Source organism: Medicago sativa, chromosome 7, assembly GCF_051527215.1.
Source record: "Medicago sativa cultivar Bolivia chromosome 7, Bolivia_mono, whole genome shotgun sequence".
NCBI lineage: Eukaryota > Viridiplantae > Streptophyta > Magnoliopsida > Fabales > Fabaceae > Medicago > Medicago sativa.
This window is the reverse complement of record NC_140755.1, coordinates 61266727-61289320: the sequence shown is the minus strand read 5'-3', so window position 1 is coordinate 61289320 and position 22594 is coordinate 61266727. Positions and strand designations below refer to the sequence as shown.

General features: G+C 34.1%; 3 protein-coding genes and 1 pseudogene across 16 annotated transcripts; 1 reads left to right on the top strand and 3 right to left on the bottom strand.

Annotated features, from left to right (window-relative positions):
- Window positions 1–16: 16 nt before the first annotated feature.
- On the bottom strand, window positions 17–7046 carry LOC146907385 (UPF0481 protein At3g47200-like; annotated as a pseudogene). The gene is made up of 3 exons (XR_015020596.1): window positions 6601–7046; window positions 1107–1223; window positions 17–686 (listed from the first exon to the last, which is right to left on the bottom strand). The product of XR_015020596.1 is annotated as a UPF0481 protein At3g47200-like (transcript).
- LOC146907386 (methionine aminopeptidase 1A-like) lies at window positions 1368–6180 on the top strand. Of its 13 annotated transcripts, none has more exons than XM_085730543.1 (11): window positions 1368–1794; window positions 2170–2331; window positions 2421–2495; window positions 2653–2823; window positions 3064–3139; window positions 3330–3374; window positions 3950–4017; window positions 4596–4671; window positions 4824–4904; window positions 5349–5426; window positions 5991–6180. In XM_085730543.1, exons 3-8 carry the CDS (start codon window positions 2461–2463, stop codon window positions 4606–4608), a joined length of 408 nt encoding a protein of 135 aa, XP_085586669.1. In that variant the 5' UTR covers window positions 1368–1794; window positions 2170–2331; window positions 2421–2460; the 3' UTR covers window positions 4609–4671; window positions 4824–4904; window positions 5349–5426; window positions 5991–6180. The 13 variants fall into 13 exon arrangements, with proteins under 13 accessions (XP_085586669.1, XP_085586673.1, XP_085586670.1 ...); XM_085730547.1 differs by having other exon boundaries at window positions 3950–4041; XM_085730544.1 differs by lacking the exon at window positions 2170–2331.
- A 2244-nt stretch (window positions 7047–9290) lies between the features above and the next one.
- Window positions 9291–11641, bottom strand: LOC146907384 (UPF0481 protein At3g47200-like). The gene is made up of 2 exons (XM_085730537.1): window positions 10664–11641; window positions 9291–10139 (listed from the first exon to the last, which is right to left on the bottom strand). Exons 1-2 carry the CDS (start codon window positions 11309–11311, stop codon window positions 9525–9527), a joined length of 1263 nt encoding a protein of 420 aa, XP_085586663.1. The 5' UTR covers window positions 11312–11641; the 3' UTR covers window positions 9291–9524.
- Window positions 11642–13464: 1823 nt separating this feature from the next.
- LOC146907383 (UPF0481 protein At3g47200-like) lies at window positions 13465–17101 on the bottom strand. The gene is made up of 2 exons (XM_085730536.1): window positions 16116–17101; window positions 13465–14365 (listed from the first exon to the last, which is right to left on the bottom strand). The coding sequence occupies exons 1-2, from the start codon at window positions 16881–16883 to the stop codon at window positions 13745–13747; spliced, it is 1389 nt and encodes a 462-aa protein (XP_085586662.1). The 5' UTR covers window positions 16884–17101; the 3' UTR covers window positions 13465–13744.
- Window positions 17102–22594: the final 5493 nt, after the last annotated feature.

The window sequence follows — 22594 nt, the reverse complement described above, 5'->3', positions numbered from 1 at the left end:
ATTTAATCGTACAAAAGCAACATTGCCATAACAAACCACCTTTACTAGCAAGCTGGGTCAACCGCAAACCATGTTTGAATGAAAGTTAGAGCAAGTGCGATAAACGCAGCAAGGAATGCAATAATGGCCCAAGGATTACTGCAGTAAGTGTGAAAACCCAGTGCTATCCAAGTCTTGCATTTATTACAGTAATGCTCATGTATTTTTTCTCTGACTTCAAAATATATTTTTGTATTAGGTACCAAGTCAGTACTTATGATATTGAAAAGATCGGCAACTTCCTCATCACTCCCAAGGGAATTGAGCAAAATCCCTTTTGATCTCAATTCCTTCACATCTTCAGGACGGTCAATGAGTGAGTCCATGAAAGCTGCAAAAGAACAAATTCCGTAGTCGTTCTCAAAATCTGGACACATCTCATACGCAATTAGGTTAAGGAAAGTAGCAGCTGAAGTGTCGTCCACAACGATCTCAGGAAGAGTCAGTTTCGCAGCGAACCATCCTGCAGAGAAATCTATGTCTGTTGGCCTCCGTGTCGCGCTTGACTTAACTCTTATTCCTACTGCTCTTAGATCTTGTATGCTCCTGTATGTCATCATCTTGACATCTTCCTTTGAATTCTTCTTGGCATTTTCATCTGAATTCTTCTGACTCCGTTTCTTGTTGTTAGCTTCATTGCTTTTAGTCTACGTTTTAATCATAAATGAATTGGATCATCTTACTCATGATAATAAAAAATATTCAAATCTTAACTTTCTATGTGCAGCAATAATAATCACATTTGAGCAATTTAAAAAAGTGTTATTTCCCCTTCAAAAATATCAAAAGTCAAGAAAAGGGTGTTATTTTTTCTTTTCTATGCAGTATTAATTATTTTATTTTAGTTTAATCCTCTAATTACTATTATGTACACCCCTCTGATTACTGTCCTCCCCTTTTTAATTATGATAATGGTAGAAAGACATAAAACTAATAAAAATAGTTGAAATATACTGATGAAACAAACTCTGTTTCTTAAATTTAGTAACCTAATAGTTTTGTTTGTTTGTAATTTCTGTTGTTATTTCAATTTTTTCTAGTACTTTTTTTTGTTATTTCTACTGTACATTGGAATTAGATGTAGTGAGGATGATTTTACGTTGAAGATCAAGAAGATGAGTATTGATATTGATACACTATGTTCTCCTTCTCCCTTTTCTTTTGGAACCATGTCCTTCTTATCTCACTACAAGAAATTTGTCATTTTGCGACACATACTTTGCGACCCTTGACTTAGAACTGTCGCAGATTACACTTTTGCGACAGTTACTGCGACCGTTAGACTTAAGGGTCGTAGGTTTTATACTCTTTTTTCAAAGTTTCACGATATATTTTTGGCCAAATATCTATCACTCCCGCTTATCCAATTTCATTCTCCCTCTCACACTTCCAAAACCCTAAAACCAGATTTATTCCTCAATTTCATTTTCCCCCCAATCTAAAACCTAAATCTCCACCACTCTCACCCACAATCCCACTTTCCCCCAAATTGAAATCTAAATCTCTACCATCCCTGGCTCAATCGAAGCATTCCCCCAGTTTCATTTTCTAATTTCATTTAAGATCCCACCCACAATTAGTTGCTACAACATGGATTTATCATAATTTTGGGTTCCTTTTTCCAATTTCATTCTTCATTCCGTTCCTTTTTCCACTCGTTACTCGACCGCTGGGTTCCATTTCCACTTGCTAGGTTCCTTTTTCCACTCGACCGCTGGGTTCCTTTTTCCACTTGCTGGGTTCTCGATCTATAAGGTATAAACTCTCTATCTCATTTCTTGGTTCCTTTTTCCACTCGCTGGGTTCATTTTTCCACTCGCTGACCCAAACAGTTTATCATAATTTGTGATAAAAAAGTTCAATCTTGAACTGTGTTAAGGTTAATTTTATGTATTTGACTTAGTTAAAGCTATAAATTTGATGTATTTTTAGGTCAAATTATGTTTTAGAGTTTGTTTTTTCGAAGTAATTTTCTATTTCATTCGTTATTTACTTTATTTTTGATTTATAACTTATAATTTCCATTGTGTTGAACATGAAATTTAAAATTCAGAATTAGCATAGGAAAATGTATATAATTTTTTTTTTTTTATTGTGTAATAATGTTATTTCTATATGTATTTGAATTAGGTAATGTTGTTACTAGAGGAATTTAATGAACTGCTATTGTTCTGCCGTACACGGTGACGATATAGTATAAAGTGTTGTCAAATAGAGGCTATAGTGCTGTAGCGTAATGGAATTTCAACAAACGACTATTATCTGCGATCTGTGATTGACAACACTGATTTGGTTCTGACTTCTGACTAGTAATTCTGTTTTAGTTATTGTGAACCAAAAAGAAATAAGCTGTGATTGATCTAATTTAATATTTATAGCAGATTGGTTTAGTTATTAGTGATTAGCATTTTGGTGAAAGGGATGGCATTGTTGTTCCGAAGGGCACCATATAGAAGGTGAGGTTGAGCAATGTTGCTAGTAATGAGTGAACAGTCAGTTACTAAATAATTACTGCTACAAGTTACCACTATCTATTGAATCACTCAGTATTTTATTCTTCATAGTATTGATATCTTTCATATATTTGAAACCAATTTTGATATCTTTTGACAGCTCTCGGGAATGTTTTAAATCTTCATGGAGTTCGCACAAATCAGTGCATCTGAAGGCAAAGGTATCCTCAGTTGGTACACAGAATTCAGACTCACTTGGTGAAGGATGGTTATATTGCGTGAAGAGAGGGCAGGGTCGAACTCCAAAGCATCCTTACTTTGATTGGACTGGGTAAATTTCCACCGCTTTGAGTCCCTTCTGATTTTAGAACTCTGATAGTTTACTATTTTTTTAATTAATAACGGAAGAATATGTTATCAGTAACAATATATTTATGTTTTCGCAAATCATAGTCCCTGTTGTCCTTGTTTTCGTTGATGCTTTTAGTTTCAGCATCTTAGATATTTGCACCTTGCATTTCTTTCCCCAATTATTTTGCTAAAACCAAAATTTTATTTCTGCTCTTGCAAGGGCACTGTGGCCATATCCCATATCTGGTAAACGGATTGTCCCAGCTCATATTGTTATAGCTGATTGGGCTGATGATGTGAGTTATCTGACTTCTTCCTATTTAGATGCCTTGCATTTTTTCTAATTTAAGTATTTAACTTCTTTACTTAAATACAATTTGAAGTTATTTTTCATAACATACCCGAGGTTCAATTGATGCAAGATCAAGTTGCTTGTACATTGGCTGTATTCTTTTATTCCACTTTCTAACTGATATTAATTTGTAGATCAAGACACCAGACCAGATTGAAAGAATGAGAGAAACATGTCGGGTGAGTTCCACCATTACGCCCTTTTAGATTCTCATGGAGAAGTTTTAAACTCTATACTATTTCAATTCATATTTCAACGTAAAACTGGTTCATGTATTCCCTGTGTTGTAAATTGCAAAAAATAGTGGTTTGTTACATGAGTGATATGTAATTATGCAACGCTGCTACAAACGCTATTTGACAACATTTGGCACTAAATAGCACCAGCTGCTATTTAACAACACTGATGTCTTCATTTTCACGAGGCTTGATATGCTCCTTATTTTGGAGTTTGTTGCAGGCCAACTGTATGAGACTTGACTTGGTGATACATGAATTACTTTTACTTTGTTCATTAACGATGAGATCCAACAAACCTATTATCCGCTATGTGTGATGAGGGCGAGAATCAATAGTTAAATGTTGTGAATGATCATACAATGATTTAAAAGAAAAACTATGTTCTTTTAGGATAGTTGAGGTGGCTGTGTTATGTGAATAAACTTTTGGTGAAAATTTCTTTTCTTTATCTTTCGTCTTGTATATTGGAGTAGAGTGGCATACTTTAGACTTTAATTTCGCAAATTGATTCATAGATTGTAAGGGAGGTGTTGGATGCAGCCGCTCGGATTATTCAGCCTGGTGTGACAACTGATGGTGTGAGGTGATTTTGCTCATGAAATTTTAGGTGAAATTGCTGGTTTTAATTCGATTAAAGTTTTTGTTCAAATATTTGAAATTCAGAACTGAAAAAAATTGAAGTTATAAGAATGTATTTGAACTTGTTTATTGTGTAATAAGGGTATTTTTTTTTAATAAGTGATTGACTTGGGTAAAGTTTTATTCTCTGACTTAATTTTGCTAGTTGAAAGTTTTTGAATATGATGCAATTTTAGTTCAAACTGTGCTGGTTTTGAGGCCCTGTTTGGGTATACAACTTATATGTAATAATAGTTTAGTGTTATGTATAAGCTATTTCTATAGAAAAGGATGAATGTTGATTTGAGTGTTTTTTATGTTGATTTTGGTTCAAACTGTGCTGATTTTAAATTTTCTACTACAGCAATTAATCTGATTTTGAACACTAATCTGTGTGCTCAGCTGCTATGTATGTATAACTGTATAAGCCATAGGTTGAGATAGCAACACCAATTGAAGCCCTTCTTTTTTTTTTTTTTTAATGAATTTATGGTCAATAAGATAACTGGATCTTATGATCAATAGTATGGGTTTTGTTGACAGATCCAAGAGTTAGTCGAAGCCATCATTTTTCCAATACAAGGAGTGCTTCCAGAAGTTGGGTATTCTTCCTCGAAAGGTAGCGCTCTTATATGGACCACCACTTTAGTCGCATTTAGAGTAGATTAAATTATGCCATAGTGTTGTATCATAAACCAATATGTGCAAAGTAGATCAAATATATGTCAAATAGAAAAAGTTTACGCTTGCAAAGGTTGGTTTCAAACACAGATGAGGATAACGAAGAAATTCACATCCACGACATTCCTGGAGGACCTGTTGCTTTTGGAATATGTGCAAAGTTCTGTTATGGTATGGTTTTCACTCTAAACCTGTTGCTTTTGGAATATGTGCAAAGTTATGTTATGGTATGGTTTTCACTCTAAATGTGATTAAAGGCCACTGATTTTTTCTGTAGTGGACCATGTCTCATCGAAACACAGCTATTGCTTGAATGCATTGAGTAGATTTTTCAATTATGTTTTACTACATGTTTCAAAATGTTTTTAGGCACCAGGGAACAAAGTAATCCAGGATAATAAGCTATAAGAATTGTTGTAATTCATGTCTTTTTGAGTATTTGTGTTTTAATCTCAAGAGTTCTCTACTGCAAATTGCAGCACCTTGTATTTGTGCCTCATGGAATTAGTTAGTTTTTGATAATTCTGCTAAAGAGTGTCACTTTTGGTTTATACAAGTATCAATTTATCTTCTTTTCTTGATAAAAGCATCTGATAAGTTGTTGTTTCTATTTAGCAATGATACGTTGCAGCAAATAAACAAGAGACTGCCGATAACAAAAGAAGAACTTATTGATATCAATGGCATTACCAAGTAAGTTCATTCTAGGAATACTATAAGTTTCCTATTGTTGAACTTGTAATCAATCTATTTGATTTGTTTATTCAGTTTTCTTTGGTGCCTAATGGAATCAATATTTAGTAATGGTTTTGAACTATGCAATAGACCTAATTGACATACCTTTGATTTAGGTTGTTATAGATCATATGTAAATTTGAGAACATGATTTTATAGAAGGATTAGTTCAATTTTTTAACCATGTTAGTTTCTATCTGAAGTAAAAAGTGGACATTGTTTATACCCATGATTATCCTTTCAATCTCTATATGTACAAACTCATGAAAATATTGAAGGGTTTTGGAGAAAATAGGAACTACAAAAAGTGTGTACAAATTTGTGCTCTTCCTGATGTTAATTGGTCTTGTAAGCTTCTCTGTAATAAATAGCTAATGGTTATTCCATAGTGGTTATTTTTGACAAATATATCAGAAAGTAATTATAAGTTTAATTGCGCGATAAGTTAGAATCATGACTTGCGTGACATTATTGCTTATTTTTGTTAATTATTGTGTTATATAATCTTTGACTTATTTTTAGGTGGAAGACTTAGAATCACCAAACAGAGCATAGCATTCTTTGGAGTCTATTCATCTCTAGTTGATCAAAACAACTTCCTCGCCAAATATCATCTACATAATTGATTAAATTTTCATGTTAGGAACTCAAGAAACCTTATTGTATCACTTGTTTGTATTTTATATGAATGTAAAATTCATATTTTAGTTTATGAATTTGTTCATATTTTTTATTATGAATTATTTTAGTTTTATATATTTTTTATTAGTAAATAGTTCTATTAAAAATTCAGGAAAAAATTGATTTTTTTTTTAAATTAACTCAACATCTGCGACCCTTGCAAACTGTCGCAATATTTTTTTTATAAATAAATTTTATGCATCTGCGACCCTTCCCCAACTGTCGCAAGTCCCTTGAAATCCATTTGAATCTCCTCATTTGCGACCCTTAGCAACTGTCGCAGTGCCATTTGCGGCAGTTGGTGCGGCTGTTCTATGAAGGGTCGCAAAAGACACTTGCGACCCCAACATCCGTGACTGTTGGGGAAGGGTCGCAATTGTACATCTGCGACGCTTCTAACAGTCGCAATTTGTCATTTTAAAGGTCGCAAAATGCAGTTTTTCTTGTAGTGTCTGGCTGTGACTCATCTGGTGTGGCCCAATGATGACAGTCGAGGAAATTCGTCATTACTTTTATCAATTCACTCTCGTTATCTTTCCACAATAGCTTGAGTACCACGTAAGGAAGTTGGTTCTCCAACAAAAGCACATCCATCATCACAAGAACCAGTTGACCCTTCAGTTCATCAATGTTATCTGCAATATTTTTGTGTAGATCCTCTGGAATGTGTCCGGTGTTTTCTATGTATTTCGCTGCCCACCTAAGCTTGTACTTCTCTCCTAACTTCAGATTTGTGTTGTCATGATGAATAGGACCTATCGACACCAACTTGGGTGAGTAATGCTTCTCAAAGTTTTTTCTATTTCTGAGATACTCTTGCACCCTTTGTATCTTTGGTCGTGAATTTTGGGGTGTTTGCTTTGATTTTTGTAGATCCACAAATTTTTCTTTGGGCATTTTTTTTATCTGCCCTAGTTGAAACCAAAAAATCAAAAAATGCCCTAGTTGAAACAAAAATACCAAAACTGCCCTACTTTTTCAGAGTTGACTGGTATGTCACAAGTTGGACTTGCGACCTACCTATGTCACAGTTCCGACTTGCGACATACCCCCCTATGTCACAAGAGGCAATGGCGACCTACAAACTCTCAAATTTTGCAATTTTTTTGTCCTTATTATATGTCACAAGTGGGACTTGTGACATATTTATTTATTTACATTTTCATTTTTTTCTATTAATTAAATAGAATTAGTTTTAAAAATTTTTATAAAAATAATTGAAATAAATATTTATGATTTAAGATGACACATTTAAAGGTACAATACATTTAAACGAAGAATAAATATTTAATATTTAATTTAATAAAATACAAACCAAATGCAATTAAAAAAAAATATGCAGGGAAGACGATGTTTCGTTGACGCTTGGTTAAAGTAGTCAAGTGCACAACGACGAAACTGACGATCAACCAATTCATCGTCAAAGATCTCGACGTCAAATTATTCCTCCCGCTCCAACGCGACATAATGCAGCAAGAAATGCTGGCGCACCATGGTGTGGAATGGGACCACGACCACCTAATGCCCGAAGAAGAAATAATTAAATGTATTGTATTTTTTTTTTGGTCAAAAATGTATTGTACTTTTAAATGTGTCATATTAATAAATAATAAATATTTTCCTTAAAAAAATAATCATAAATATTTATTTCAATTATTTTTTTAAAAATTTTTAAAACTAATTCTATTTAATTAATAGAAAAAAACGAAAATGTAAATAAATAAATATGTCACAAGTCCCACTTGTGACATATAATAAGGACAAAAAAATTGCAAAATTTGAGAGTTTATGGTGTGGAATGGGACCACGACCACCTAATGCCCGAAGAAGAAATAATTAAATGTATTGTATTTTTTTTTTGGTCAAAAATGTATTGTACTTTTAAATGTGTCATATTAATAAATAATAAATATTTTCCTTAAAAAAATAATCATAAATATTTATTTCAATTATTTTTTTAAAAATTTTTAAAACTAATTCTATTTAATTAATAGAAAAAAACGAAAATGTAAATAAATAAATATGTCACAAGTCCCACTTGTGACATATAATAAGGACAAAAAAATTGCAAAATTTGAGAGTTTGTAGGTCGCCATTGCCTCTTGTGACATAGGGGGTATGTCGCAAGTCGGAACTGTGACATAGGTAGGTCGCAAGTCCAACTTGTGACATACCAGTCAACTCTGAAAAAGTAGGGCAGTTTTGGTATTTTTGTTTCAACTAGGGCATTTTTTGATTTTTTGGTTTCAACTAGGGCAGATAAAAAAAATTCCTTTTTCTTTAATAGTTTGGGATGCCATAATATGGTTGAGAGATATTGATCTTTAAACTTGACGAAAATGTAAATCAAAATGTGTATTATATAATATGGGCACAATATAGTGCTTTAGTTTTTCATGCTCTGATCAAACCTTTACCTAATGAACAAGATAACTAAATATGCCTGCTTAAAATAATCTTACACTTCAACTTTAATCGATTTTTATACCTGTCCTCTTTATATGTCCATCACTTTACTCAATGGACAAGAAAAGTAAAAGGATATTTGCTTTTACTATTCTTGAATTTGACTAATATGTCCTCAGAATAAACTAAAGTACATCTAATCAATTCTAGTTTATTCTCAATAGATTCAGGTTCATGTTTTTCTAAGAGAAATCTTCCCACCGATTTTACTATCTACATGCACATATAAGCACAATCAACTGCATACAGGAAATGTGAAAAGATTGTTACAACGCACACGAGATAAAATTATAGATGAATGCGATCTAAATAATTACGGCATTGTTGCCTTGCTACTTCTGACAAATGCAGGCTTAAAATAATTGACTTTTTTAAGCTCTACTAGCGGAAAGATGGCACTAACTGTCCGTATCTCCGTTTTTTATGTACCACAGTTATCTGTTGTTAGGTTATTTTGTAACCAATACTTTGTTTATTGCCATGTCTAGTAATATACTCTATAGCATACTTGTCTTATTAGCTCATTTGGTCTAATCATTTATTGCAATGTCGATGAACACAATATTAAATAATTCATCTAAACAAAATCGACATAATCTCAACAATATAGAAACACCTAGATCATCTATGAGAATATAAATTTAAATAAACTAACTTGAAATATGAAAATTCATGTTTTAATTCAAACACACAACACAGAAAAGGCACTCTTTATTTCTGAGATACTCATAGTCAAGACTCAAGAAGGGACACACCACCATAAACCAAAAATTCAAAACAAACCACAGCGAAGTGAAGTACACTACTTGCCTTACCAGAAGGCAATTATTATGCGTGGTGCATTACCAACACAAACGTTACGAAGTTTTATTCGTATGAAAGCAACATTGCCATAACGAACCACCTTTATCAGCAAGCCGGTTTAATTGCAAACCATGTCTGAACGAAAGTAAGGGCAAGGGCGATAAACGCGGCAAGGAATGCAATAAAGGCCCAAGGACTGCTGAAGTAAGTGTGAAAACCCTCTGCTATCCATGTCTTGCATTTATTACAGTAATGCTCATGTATTTTGGCTCTAACCTCATTATATGTTTCTGCATTAGGTACCAAGTCAGTACTTATGATATTGAAAAGATCCGCAACTTCCTCATCACTCCCAAGGGAATTGAGCAAAATCCCTTTTGATCTCAGTACCTTCACATCTTCAGGATGGTCGATAAGCGAGTCCATGAAAGCTGCAAAAGAACAAATCCCGTAGTCGTTCTCAAAATCTGGACACATCTCATATGCTATCAGGTTGAGGAAAGTAGCGGCTGATGTGTCGTCCACAACGATCTCAGGAAGAATTAGTTCTGCAGCGAACCATCCTTCGGAGAAATATATGTCTCTTGGCCTTCTTGTCTTGCTTGACTTAAGTCTTATTCCTACTGCTTTTAGATCTTGTATGTTCCTGTATGTGATCTGGACGTTTTCATCTGCACTCTTTTTTCTCCATTTCTCTTTCTTATCTTCATTGCTTTTACTCTGTTTTAATCAGAAATGGATTGGATCATAACAATAAAATTTCAAAATTTGTTTTCTCTTACAATAATAAATATCACATTTTGCAAAGAAAAAACATTTTAAAACAAGTGTTATTTTATCTTTTCTACCTAGTATTAATTATTTTATTTTAGTTCAACCCTGTAATCACTATTATGCACATCCCTCTCTAATCACTATCCTCCACTTTGTAATTATAATATGGAAATTGCTAACATGTGCACCAAGGGCGCATGTTAATAAACCAAAAATAGAAATTGTGACAGTTTATTTCTCATAAAGTTGGATAATTAATGATAGGTAGACTTAAAACTAATATTTTTTTTTTAAAGTGATGAAATTTAAAAACGGAAAAAGGAAAAATATTTTTCTAATTTTGATAAACTTGTCTCTAATATTTTTCTAATAGTGATAAATTTGATAAACTTGAAACAAACGCGCCCTAAGTTTTAAAGACAAAAATTTAGTAACAAATTTTAATTTTGTTTCTAATATTTCTATTGTACCTTTGGTGATGTAATGAGGATGATATTACGCTGAAGATCAAGAAGATGAGTGGGTATTGTCTCTGACTGTGACTCATTTGGTATTGATAAACTATGTTCTCCTTCTCCTTTTCTTCTTGGAACCATGTCCTTCTCCTTCTCTGATGGTGTCTCTGATGGTGTCTCCTTTTGTTCTTTTCCTTTTCTATCTGGAACTATATTGCTAGTCTCTTGATTGCGTCGCCACCTCCAGTTCCTCTTATTATCTGGTGTGGCCCAATGATGACATTTGAGGAAATTTTTCATGGTCTTTATCAATTCACTATCATTGTCGTCTTTCCACAATAGCTTAAGCACCACGTAAGGAAGTTGATTCTCCAACAAAAGCACATCCATCATCACAAGAACCAGTTGATCAACCTTAATATTCATTTGCCCTGGTTCATGAAGCTTGGCTTTCTCCAAGATATGCAGCAAAGAACATCCATCCACAAACAACATCCACGACAACTTTTCTTCAAGGCTACCAAAGCCTTCAAGAGAGTTGCCGGTTAAAGTTAAAACATCATCGCTAAAACGACCCTTCAGTTCATTCATGTTATCGGCAATCTTTTTGTGTAGATCGCGTGGATTGCGTCCTGTATTCTCGAGGTATTTTGCTGCCCACATAAGTTTGTACTCCTCTCCTGTCTTCAGATTTGTATTGTCATGATGGATAGGACCTATTGACACTAACTTGGGTGAGTAATGCTTCTCAAAGTTTTTTCTATTTCTTAGATACCCAGCCACCCTTTGGATCTTTGGTCGTGTATTTTGTGGTATTTGCTTTGAATTTTCTAGCTCCACAATTTTTTTTTTCAAGGGTAGTTTGGGATGCCATCATTCATTCAATATGATAATGGTTGAGGGGTATTGATCTTTCAAACTTGATGTAAAATACAAATCAAAATGCGTATTATATATAGATGGGCAGTGTAGTGCTTTAAATTTTCATGCTCCTGAAACTTTACCTAATGAACAAGATAGGTAAATATGCTTGCTTAAAAAAAATCTTACACTTCCACTTTAATCCAGTTTTATCACTAATCTTCACTAGTAAAGTATTTTATCCTCAGAAAAACTATATAATGTCCATCGCTTTACTCATTGGACAAGAAAAGTAAAATTCATTGAAAAAGTATATTTGCTTTTACTGTTCTTTAATTTAACTATATGTCTTCCCTCTGTTACCATGCGACTTTTCCTTTTATTCATTCCTTGCTTGGCTTTTAATTTCTTAGGATTTGATACCTAATTCATGTTTTTCCACAGGCTAAGTATCACATTTTAATATATAACATACAATAAATTTGATGGCTCCTTTCAAAAAAAAAAAAAAATTTGATGGCTGTCGCACGCGATCAAAAAAATAATTTACAAAGAGCAGTACAAGGTAGTTAATTTTGGTCGCCCTCACGAGGATTTCTGACTTAAAAATTATCAAATAAATAGAATGCGATAGCATAAAATCGGGGGTTTCAATTATTTTCAAAAAAAAAAACTGAAATAACAATCAATTTAAGATGATGGATTAACTGATTACGACAGTGTTTATGGGATATATCATCTGTTCAAAGAATTGTTCCCTTTTTCTTTATGATTTTAATTCTGTTTGATTACAAGACTAACCAATCAACTGACTATGATTCTTATTTGAATTCCTACTGAGACAGATTACAACCGTTAAACCATCACAAATTATGATTAGCTGAAGTTCTTGCACAACCGTTACACAATTAATTTAGAAACTGAATTCAATCAAACCTTATTCGAATTAACACAAGGAATCAAGGTTTTGCAACTCGAGAGTTTACTTCAACTCGTTTTGCCTAGGTAAACTAGACTCGAGAACTCGTACGAGTTTACCTAAAATTAAAACTATATTAAATATATTATATGCATGACATATATAAGCTAATATAATATTGTAAATAGGTCAATGGTGCAAAATATGACTTAATTACAAAGACCAATTATACCAAACTACCATAATAAAACATTATGCTCAACTTAGCATCGAAATACAAAAATTAACGCACAAAATCATAAGTTTCATAAGTCTTTAAGTTTAAGCCATCCATAAAATCATCCAAAAAAGAAAGCGTCACAAGTTCCTAGAGTTGTTAATAAAACTATCTAAAAAATGAACTAGTTAATTTCTTCAAAAGGTCAACAAACACCACCACTGCAACCCTAACCGGCGTCGCAATCACCGACGTCGAAATCTGAATTTCCACCGTCGGAATTGCAACCCTAACTGGTATGTGCTCCCTTGTTCATGGTTTGAGAACTCAGAGAAGAAAGAAAAAGAAACGTTTCATTTCAAGAACAACGTGTTACTATAAAGGTAACTGTTTCAGTCTTTGGACTTGTAGAAAATGAATTGGCTTTTGAAAAAAAAAATTTTATTTTATTTTTTAGATGTAAACTTTTAAAACTCGATAAACACGGTCGAGTTTACCGAGTGTTAACTCGGTCAAACTCGTCAAACCTTCCGATTTTATCAGAAACTGAGTTTTACTCCGAGTTAACACGATTTTGATACCTAGAAACGTAAATTTGGTAAACTCGGAGAGTTAACACTCGATTTGCGGAACATTGCTCAGTTTTGATTCGAATAATCTTGACTCTAATTTGAAAGCATCAATGGATTATCTCAAAATAGATTAGAGCAATAACAATATTCGTGTTAACCAACAATGAAATTAAAATTGCACGACTAAGGTTTGAAAGAAAAGAAATAGAATCATGAAAACAGAATTGATATTCACTTAATGCAATGTGGATGAACACAATATTAAATAACTCATCTAAACAAAATCAACTTAATCTCACCAATATAGAAACACGTAGATCATCTATTAGAATATTAATTTATTCATGTTTCAATTCAAACACATAGCATAAATATAAAAGCACTCTTTATTTTTGAAATACCCATAGTTAAGACGTACACGCAAACTTCACAAAAAATTTATTCACTAAAAAAACGCAACCTATTAAAAATCCACAGAGAAGTGATGAGTGTCATAACGAAAACAACATTGTCACAACGAACCACCTTTATTTGCTTGGCGGGTTAACCGTAAACCATGTCTGAATGAAGGTAAGAACAAGGGCGATAAGAGCAGCAATGAATGCAATAATGGCCCAAGGACTGCTGAAGTAAGTGTGAAAACCCTCTGCTATCCATGTATTGCATCTATTACGGTAATGATCATGTATTTTGGCTCTAACCCCATTATATGTTTCTGCATTAGGTACCAAGTCAGTACTTATGATATTGAAAAGTTCAGCAACTTCCTCATCACTCCCAAGGGAATTGAGCAAAATCTCTTTGGATCTCAGTACCTTCACATCTTCAGGACTGTCGATAAGCGAGTCCATGAACGCTGCGAAAGAACAAATCCCGTAGTCGTTATGAAAATCTGGACACATCTCATATGCTATCAGGTTGAGGAAAGTAGCGGCTGAAGTGTCGTCCACAACGATCTCAGGAAGAGTCAGTTCTGCAGCGAACCATCCTTCGGAGAAATCTATGTCTCTTGGCCTTCGTGTCTTGCTTGACTTAAGTCTTATTCCTACAGCTCTTAGATCTTGTATGTTCCGATATGTCATCATCTTGACCCTTTCATCTCGACTCTTCTTACTCCAATTCTCTTTGTTAGCTTCATTGTTTTTAATCTTTGTTTCAAACAGAAATGGATTGGAACATAACATTAAAATTTCAATCAAAATCGAGGATTGTACCAAAACAAAAATAATGTTAAAGATATGTTATAAATTGCATATATCATAAATGACTAAAGTTCAGAGTCCACAAAATACATAAATGACTCAAAGCCTAGATGCAAATATTCTTTAGTAGTCATAAAGAATGAAGGAAAGTGTGGGGGAAGTGAAAGAATGAAATTTTTTGGCCTTTAGGGTATTTATAGAACCGGGTAGTGGATTCAAATCGGGTCAATTTACGAACCGGGTCAAACATTGACCCTTATCAAAAAATGAACAAAATCCTTCAAAATCCATCAAAATCCTACGATTTTGAACGGATTTCAGGATTTTGTGCGATTTTATGCGATTTTGATAGGATTTTGCCTATTTTTGGGACTTTGTTATGGATTTGAGTCGTTGAAGCTACACAAAGTTGCAAAAACCAGGATTTTGGGACTTAAGTCGCGTTTTTGATAACAATGCTAAGGGCATACGATAGTATACCAAAAATGGAAATTATGCCCGTTTATTTATCAAAAAGTTGAAAATTAATGATAGGTAAACTTAAACTAATAAAAAAAGAAAAATGTTGTGTGGTGCGAATCATCTATCGTGCAAAACCCACAAATTACCTTTTTTAACTTTTTCAATTCAACTTCTATAGAAAATGAAGTGCGGCAGCCATGTGCTCTCCTACTAAATGCCATGGTGCATCGATATAGGGCTTTTTATACATTTTTTTGTGTGAAAGATTGAGGCATTTTATACATATTTAGTTTACTGTTCATTTTGATTAAAATAATAATAATAATAATAAAATTCTTATATATTTTTTTCAAATATAGGTTTAATTGTACTTTGATATATTTTTTTTGTTAAAGTTGTAATTTTAGTCCTTTATTTTTAGTGCTATGTTAACAACCCTAACGACATTTGTTAAGAAAATCAATGTCTTATAAAATTAAATTCATCGCTTTTCTCCATTTTTCAATGCAATATTTTTATTTTCATTCTCTTAACAAATGTCTTAAGGTCACTCTTTAGTATTTCCCTTATTTTTAATTGTGCAATTATGGTCTTCCATTTTTTTTATTTATATATGATTTTGACCATCTAATATAATTTGTTGATGTGGTAGTAAACTATGTAATTTGTGATTTTCACCATTTACATTGACTCTCTTATAGAGTTCTCTCTAGAATCTCTTTGTAACCTCATTGCAATTTCACCGGAGAATTACCTCCACCATTAACTAGAATAGCTCTGTCGTATTAGAAAACTTTTTGTATACATTACGTTGATTGAATATACATTAATTCAATATACACTAGATCACCTATTAATTGAACTATATTCACAACCTTGAAAATAATGATCATGTATACACCCAGCAACAATGTAAAGATTTTTAAAACTTGAAATGAAATTATAGAATATAATAGTTTGCCCCTTTTCAAAAAACAAAGTATTTTACCAAAAGAATAAAAAAGGACAAACAAAAAAGACCATAGCTTAGTATATTGGGCATTTAATAACCCCTTCGTGCAAGTCGCGCGAATATTCATTCGCACCATTTAGCAACACTGATAAAAAAAAGTTGAAATAGTGATGAAATTTAGAAACGGAAAAAGGAAATTTTTTTTTTCTAATTTTGCGTTAAGTTTTAAAGACAAAAATTTAGTAACAAATTTTATTTTTGTCTCTAATATTTCTGTTGTACCTTGGGTGTAGATGTACTGAGGATGATATTACGCTGAAGATCAAGAAGATGAAAGGGTGTTTCTGACTGTGACTCATTTCGTATTGATAAACTATGTTCTCCTTCTTTTTTTCTTTTTGGAACCATGTCCTTGTTCTTATCTGACTGTGACTCATCTGGTGTGGCCCAATGATGACAGTCGAGGAATTTCGTCATAATTTCTATCAATCCACTCTCGTCTTCATCTTTCCACAAAAGCTTGAGTACTTCATAAGGCAGTTGATTCTCCAACAAAAGCACATCCATCATCACAAGAACCAGTTGATCAACCTTCATATTCATGTGTTCTGGGTAAAGAAGATCGGCTTTCTCCAAGATGTGCAGCAAAGAACATCCATCCACGAACAACATCCATGACAGCTTTTCTTCAAGGCTACGAAAGCCTGAAAAAGACCATTCGGTTGAAGCTAAAACATCGTCGTCAAAATGACCCTTCAGTTCATCAATGTTATCTTCAATCTTTTTGTGTAGATCCTCTGGAATGTGTCCCGTGTTTTCTATGTATTTTGCTGCCCACATAAGTTTGTACTTCTCTGCTAATATCAGATTTGTGTTGTGATGATGAATAGGACCTATTGACACAAACTTGGGTGAGTAATGCTTCTCAAATTTTTTTCTATTTCTGAGAGACTTTAGCACCCTTTGTATCTTCGGTCTTGAATTTTGGGGTATTTGCTTTGATTTTTGTAGTTCCACAAACTTTTCTTTAATAGTTTGGGATGCCATCATTCATTCAATATGATAATGGTTGAGGGATATTGATCTTTCAAACTTGATGAAAATACAAATCAAAATGCGTATTATATATAGATGGGCTCAGTGTACGCAGTGCTTTAAATTTTCATGCTCTTGAAACTTTACCTAATGAACAAGATAAGTAAATATGCTTGCTTAATAAAAATCTTACACCTCCACTTTAATCGAGTTTTATCACTATCACTAATCTTCACTACTAAAGTATTTTATCCTCAGAAAAAACTATATAATGTCTACCACTTTACTCATGGACAAGAAAAGTAAAATTCATGGAAAAAGGATATTTGCTTTTACTGTTCTTTAATTTAACTATATGTCTTCCCTCTGTTACCATGCGGCTTCTCCTTTTATTCATTCCTTGCTTGGCTTTTAATTTCTTAGGATTAGATACCTAATTCATGTTATTCCACACGCTAAGTATCACGTTTTAATATATATATATATATATATATATATATATATATATATATATATATATATATATATATATATATATAACACAATATATACTGGTATAGGAAAAACAAAACGGCAATTAGTTTTTGGAAGAGCTACACAAATAAGGGTTAATTGGTGTAATGAAATAAGAATGAAACATGGGAGCCATAATAATAAGAGATTTAGAATAAGAGAATTATATTCTCGAAAAGTAGTTAACCGAAGAAAGAATATATTATTTTTAAAATTACATGATAGGCCATTTAATCAAACATGTGAACATTTAATGAATTGATGGAAGCTACTAGTAGAAAAAAGACATTTAACAAAGAGTTTTCACATTAGTGCAGAAATACATGAAGTGAAAGATACACACAGTGGCAATTTTGAAATTTTAGTAAACTTTTGGTTGTCTTTCACATTGGTGGCCATAAGTACCTGAGACGAAAATGTAATAGCATATAACATTTCACATCAGTGTATAATTGAAATGAGGGGAAAAAACCGCGGTGGCATTTTCGCAATTTTAGTAAACCTAGTATTTTAATCTCTAAATATTTTTCACATCATTGGAATGAAACAAATGAGGGGAAAACCAATTTTTCACTATATTTCTTTTGCCTCTCCTCGTAAAACACAATTCTCAGATTCGTTTTCTCTCTCACCTCTCACCCTGGCCGTCGAACACATAACCCTAACCTCACCTCTCGCCTCTCTTGAAACGCTCGATTTCCTTCTCGCCGTCATTTCATCCTTCACTTTTTACAAATCATGTCGCTTTTTCTACGCGGAGAAGGGAACAACGTTGTACACATCTCTCACGGTGGTTCTCGCTAGATTTGAAATAACTTTCTTACTTATTATCTTGTGCTTCTTCTCATCTTTGTTTTTTCTATTTAAATTGGAACTAAGTAGACTTCTATGACATCCTACTTCTTCTCGTAAAACAGAGTTCACTACCTCTCTATTTGGACTACCTTGCTTTGCTACTTCCCTATTTAAACTACCCCGCCCACTTCACACTTTTATTTTATTTTTTGTCTCTTATTAACTTGAAACTAACCAACATGTGATCTTATTTTCTATGTCTTTATTTCCTTCTCGATCTTTTGCTCAATTTTATTCTTTTATTCGGGCCCATTTTGTCTTCATCCCAACATGTCTCTATTAGTCCAAGAGTCATGTTTTTCCTAAGCAGTTAGTGTTGGAACAAAATGTGTTTAACAATGAACCTTAAAGAGTTTTGATGATAACAAGGTATTAAAAATTGTAAATTGGACTAGCTAATATTTGTTCAAGTGTACATGACCACAGTTAAAAAGTTACATCATTGGTTGGTTCTGAATGAGCAAATAAAGAGCAAAAGGAAATGAAGCTTAGATGATTCTGAAGGCAAAGCGCTCCTGAAGTCAAGCTGCTCCTGAAGAAATACCGCTCCTGAAGTAAAGCTGCTCCTGAAGAATAGTGCTTCTGAAGACAAGAGGTCCAGAAGCCACATCATCAGAAGCTGAAGAAGCTGCACCATCAGAAGCTGCAGAAGCTGCTTCATCAGAAGCTGCATCATCAGAAGCTGCCTCATCAGAAGTCATTTCACCAGAAGCTGAAGATCAACTGGATTTGCAAAACATTCAAAGATTGAAGGATCTACATTGCAAAAGCTGTCTATTGGTTTCGAAAACATAGCAGAAAATTAGTGGAACATTGCAACGGTCATTTCAAAGGTGTTTGAAGGCATGTGCTTGCAATTTGGACGAAAGCGTTGACATTGTACTATTGTACGAATTGTACAGCCACGTTCTCCACTACTCTGTTTTGTGTCCACGCTTCAAGACAAGAAAACAGCTCCAGAATACGGTCTCGCCTGCATATATGTTCCTTTGGATAAGGAATGGATTTCAAATTGGTTCTTCATAGGACAACAACCAAATCAGGCAAAAGATCATTGGTGAAAGATCAAGCTTCAACAACGACTCTTTGGTGTGCTGGCAATTTCACAACGTCTCTTTCACGCCTCTATATAAAGGAGTGAAGACCTAGAAATTTGGTAATGCAAGAACGCTAAACGAAAGACTCATAACATTTTTACAAGTGCCAAATCTCTGCTGAAATTGTTCTGCATTCACTTAGAATTTCTGTGTCTAAAAGTCATATCTTAGAAATTCTTAAGTCCATTGAGTCTGTATCTGATTTGTATTGAGAGCACCTCTGATTGTATATCAAGTGTTCAACCTTAAACAATTTTCTGTGTAATTTTGTTTAGTTAGGAAGTCTCTTGCAGTCGTGCTTGAGCAGGAAGTCTCTTGATTGTGTTCTTGAGCAAAGGAAGTCTCTAGCTTGTGTGCTTGAGCAAAGGAAGTCTCTTGTTTGTGTGCTTGAGCATTTGTAATCAGATATTACTCATAGTGAAATCTCCTTGGAAGTGCAAGGGGGACTGGACTACTTCCGGATTGTGGAAGGAACCGGTATAATTGCTTTGTGTCGTTCTTCTTCTCTCTCTCTGTTTTATTCCGCTGCATTTAGATTCTGATTATCACTTCAGAAGCTGTCTCACTTAGCTTCTGATCAGTGTGTTCAGTTTTTAGGAGAAACGAAGAATTTTTCAAAACACAATTCAACCCCCCTTCTTGTGTTTTTCTCACCTTCAATTGGTATCTAGAGCCTTGGCCTGTTGTGTAACACTTAACCGTGCAACAGTCAAAGATCTGAGAAAAACATGTCTACTCCTCCTCCTACTGGTTCTGGTGATACTAGCTATAAACATGTCTCACATGATTATAGTGACAGTAAAAAATTCAGTGTTGGAAAGATTCCAAAATTCAATGGAGATGCTGAAGAGTTCTCTTGGTGGAAGACCAACTTTTACAGTTACATCATGAGCCTAGATGAAGAATTATGGGATATTCTGGAAGATGGTGTTGGTGATTTAGTCCTTGATGAAGAAGGAGCTGCTGTGGATAGAAAGAAACATACTCCAGAACTGAGGAAACTTTACAAGAAGCATCATATTATCAGAGGAGCCCTTGTCACTGCCATACCCAAAGCAGAATACATGAAGATGAGTGACAAATCCACTGCTAAAGCTATGTTTGCTTCTCTCTGTTCAAATTATGAAGGGAGCAAGAAGGTCAAAGAAGCAAAGGCTCTCCTGCTCGTACATCAGTATGAGTTATTCAAGATGAAGGATGATGAAACTATTGAGGAGATGTACTCAAGGTTTCAAACCTTAGTTTCTGGGCTACAGATTCTAAAGAAGAGCTATGTTGCTTCTGATCATGTAAGCAAGATACTCAGAAGCTTACCTGCCAGATGGAGACCAAAAGTGACTGCCATTGAGGAAGCTAAAGATTTAAACACTTTAAGTGTCGAAGATCTTGTTAGTTCTCTCAAAGTTCATGAGTTAAGTCTTAATGAACATGAGTCTACTAAGAAGAGTAAATCAATAGCTCTTCCATCCAAAGGCAAGTCATCAAAAGCTCTCAAAGTGGTTGAATCTGAAGAGGAAGAACAGTCAAGTTCAGATTCTGAACCAGATGCTGCTGAAATGGTCATGCTCTCAAACAGACTTCAATATCTGGCCAAGAAGAACAGAAAGTTTCTCTCCAGAAGAGGTAACTCCAGAAGCTCAAAGAAAGAAGATCAGAAGGGATGTTTCAACTGTAAGAAGCCTGGACACTTCATTGCTGAATGCCCTGATCTTCAAAGAGAAAAGTCAAAGGACAAGTCAAAGAGGTCTACATTCAAACCAAGCAAATTCAAGAAGCAGATCAAGCAGAGTTTAATGGCAACCTGGGATGATTTGGGTAGTGAATCTGGATCTGATAAAGAGGAAGCTGATGAAGATGCAAAGGTAGCTGTTGGGTTGGTAGCAACAGCAACTTCAGAAGCTGGATCAGATTCAGACTCAGAAGATGAAAACGAGGTATATTTCAAAATTCCCAGAGATGAACTTGTTGAGTCACTTAAAGAACTTCTTACACATTTTGAAGTAAGAACCAATGAGTTGAAGGATTTAAAAGAAAAATATGCTGATTTGGTAAAACAGCAAAAATAACCTCTATTGGATCTGAAAGCTTCTGAACAAGGACTTAGGGGCTTTGACTTCATGTGTAAAACATACAAAGATCAGCTCAGGTTCTTATGTCAGAAGCTACAAGAAAAGTGTAATGAAAAACCTTTAAGTAACCATGAAATTGCTCTTGAAGATTTTATTATATCTGGCATTGACAGAAGCAGAGTAGCTTCTATGATTTATAGCATTTACAAGAACAATGGCAGAGGAATTGGTTTTCCAGAAGTGAAACTTGAGAAAACCAATCTAAAATCTTGTTGTGAATGCATCAAGGAAGGACTGAAAACCTTCTTTGTACCAGAAGGGGCTGAGTTGGAAACTGTTGTTCAATCAGAACCTGAAGCTTCTCGTTCCAAGGCTAAGATTACTTCAAAGCCAAAGAACTCTAAGTCAAAGGTTATGATCAAATCTGATTCCAAGACTTCAAAGGTTAGGATCCTGAAAAGATCAGAACCTATTCCTCAGAGTCTGGTAAAACCAAAATCTGGGGCTCTGAAGTCTAAGTTTCAGAAGAAGACAGTTACTGCTTCTGAAATACCAAAACCTAAGGTGATGGTTAATCAGAAGCAACCCAACTTAAGTACTAACCTTCCAGGACCCATAGAACAATGGGTACCTAAATCTAAAAATGTCAATGATGCAGGTATGTCTAAGAGCAGTGCCAAAGCAAAGATCATGGTACCTAGACAGCGGTTGCTCAAGACACATGACAGGAGACAAGTCCATGTTTCTCAGCCTAACAATGAAAGAGGGAGGAAATGTGAAATTTGGAGGCAACCAGTCAGGCAAGATCATAGGTACAGGAACTATTGGTAATTCCTCTACCTCAATTAATAATGTATGGTTGGTAGATGGTCTTGAACATAACCTTTTGAGCATTAGTCAATTTTGTGATAATGGTTATGATGTGCTTTTTGAAAAACCCAACTGTACAGTAATCAACAAGGAAGACAAATCCATTGTGTTCAAGGGAAAGAGAGTTGACAATGTCTATAAAATCAATTTTTCTGAACTGGCTGATCAGAAGGTGATGTGCCTACTATCAGTGAATGATAAGAAATGGATGTGGCACAGAAGGTTGGGACATGCTAACTGGAGGTTAATCTCTAAGCTTAGTAAGTTACAACTTGTGAAAGGGCTACCAGACATTGACTATCATTCAGATGCACTCTGTGGT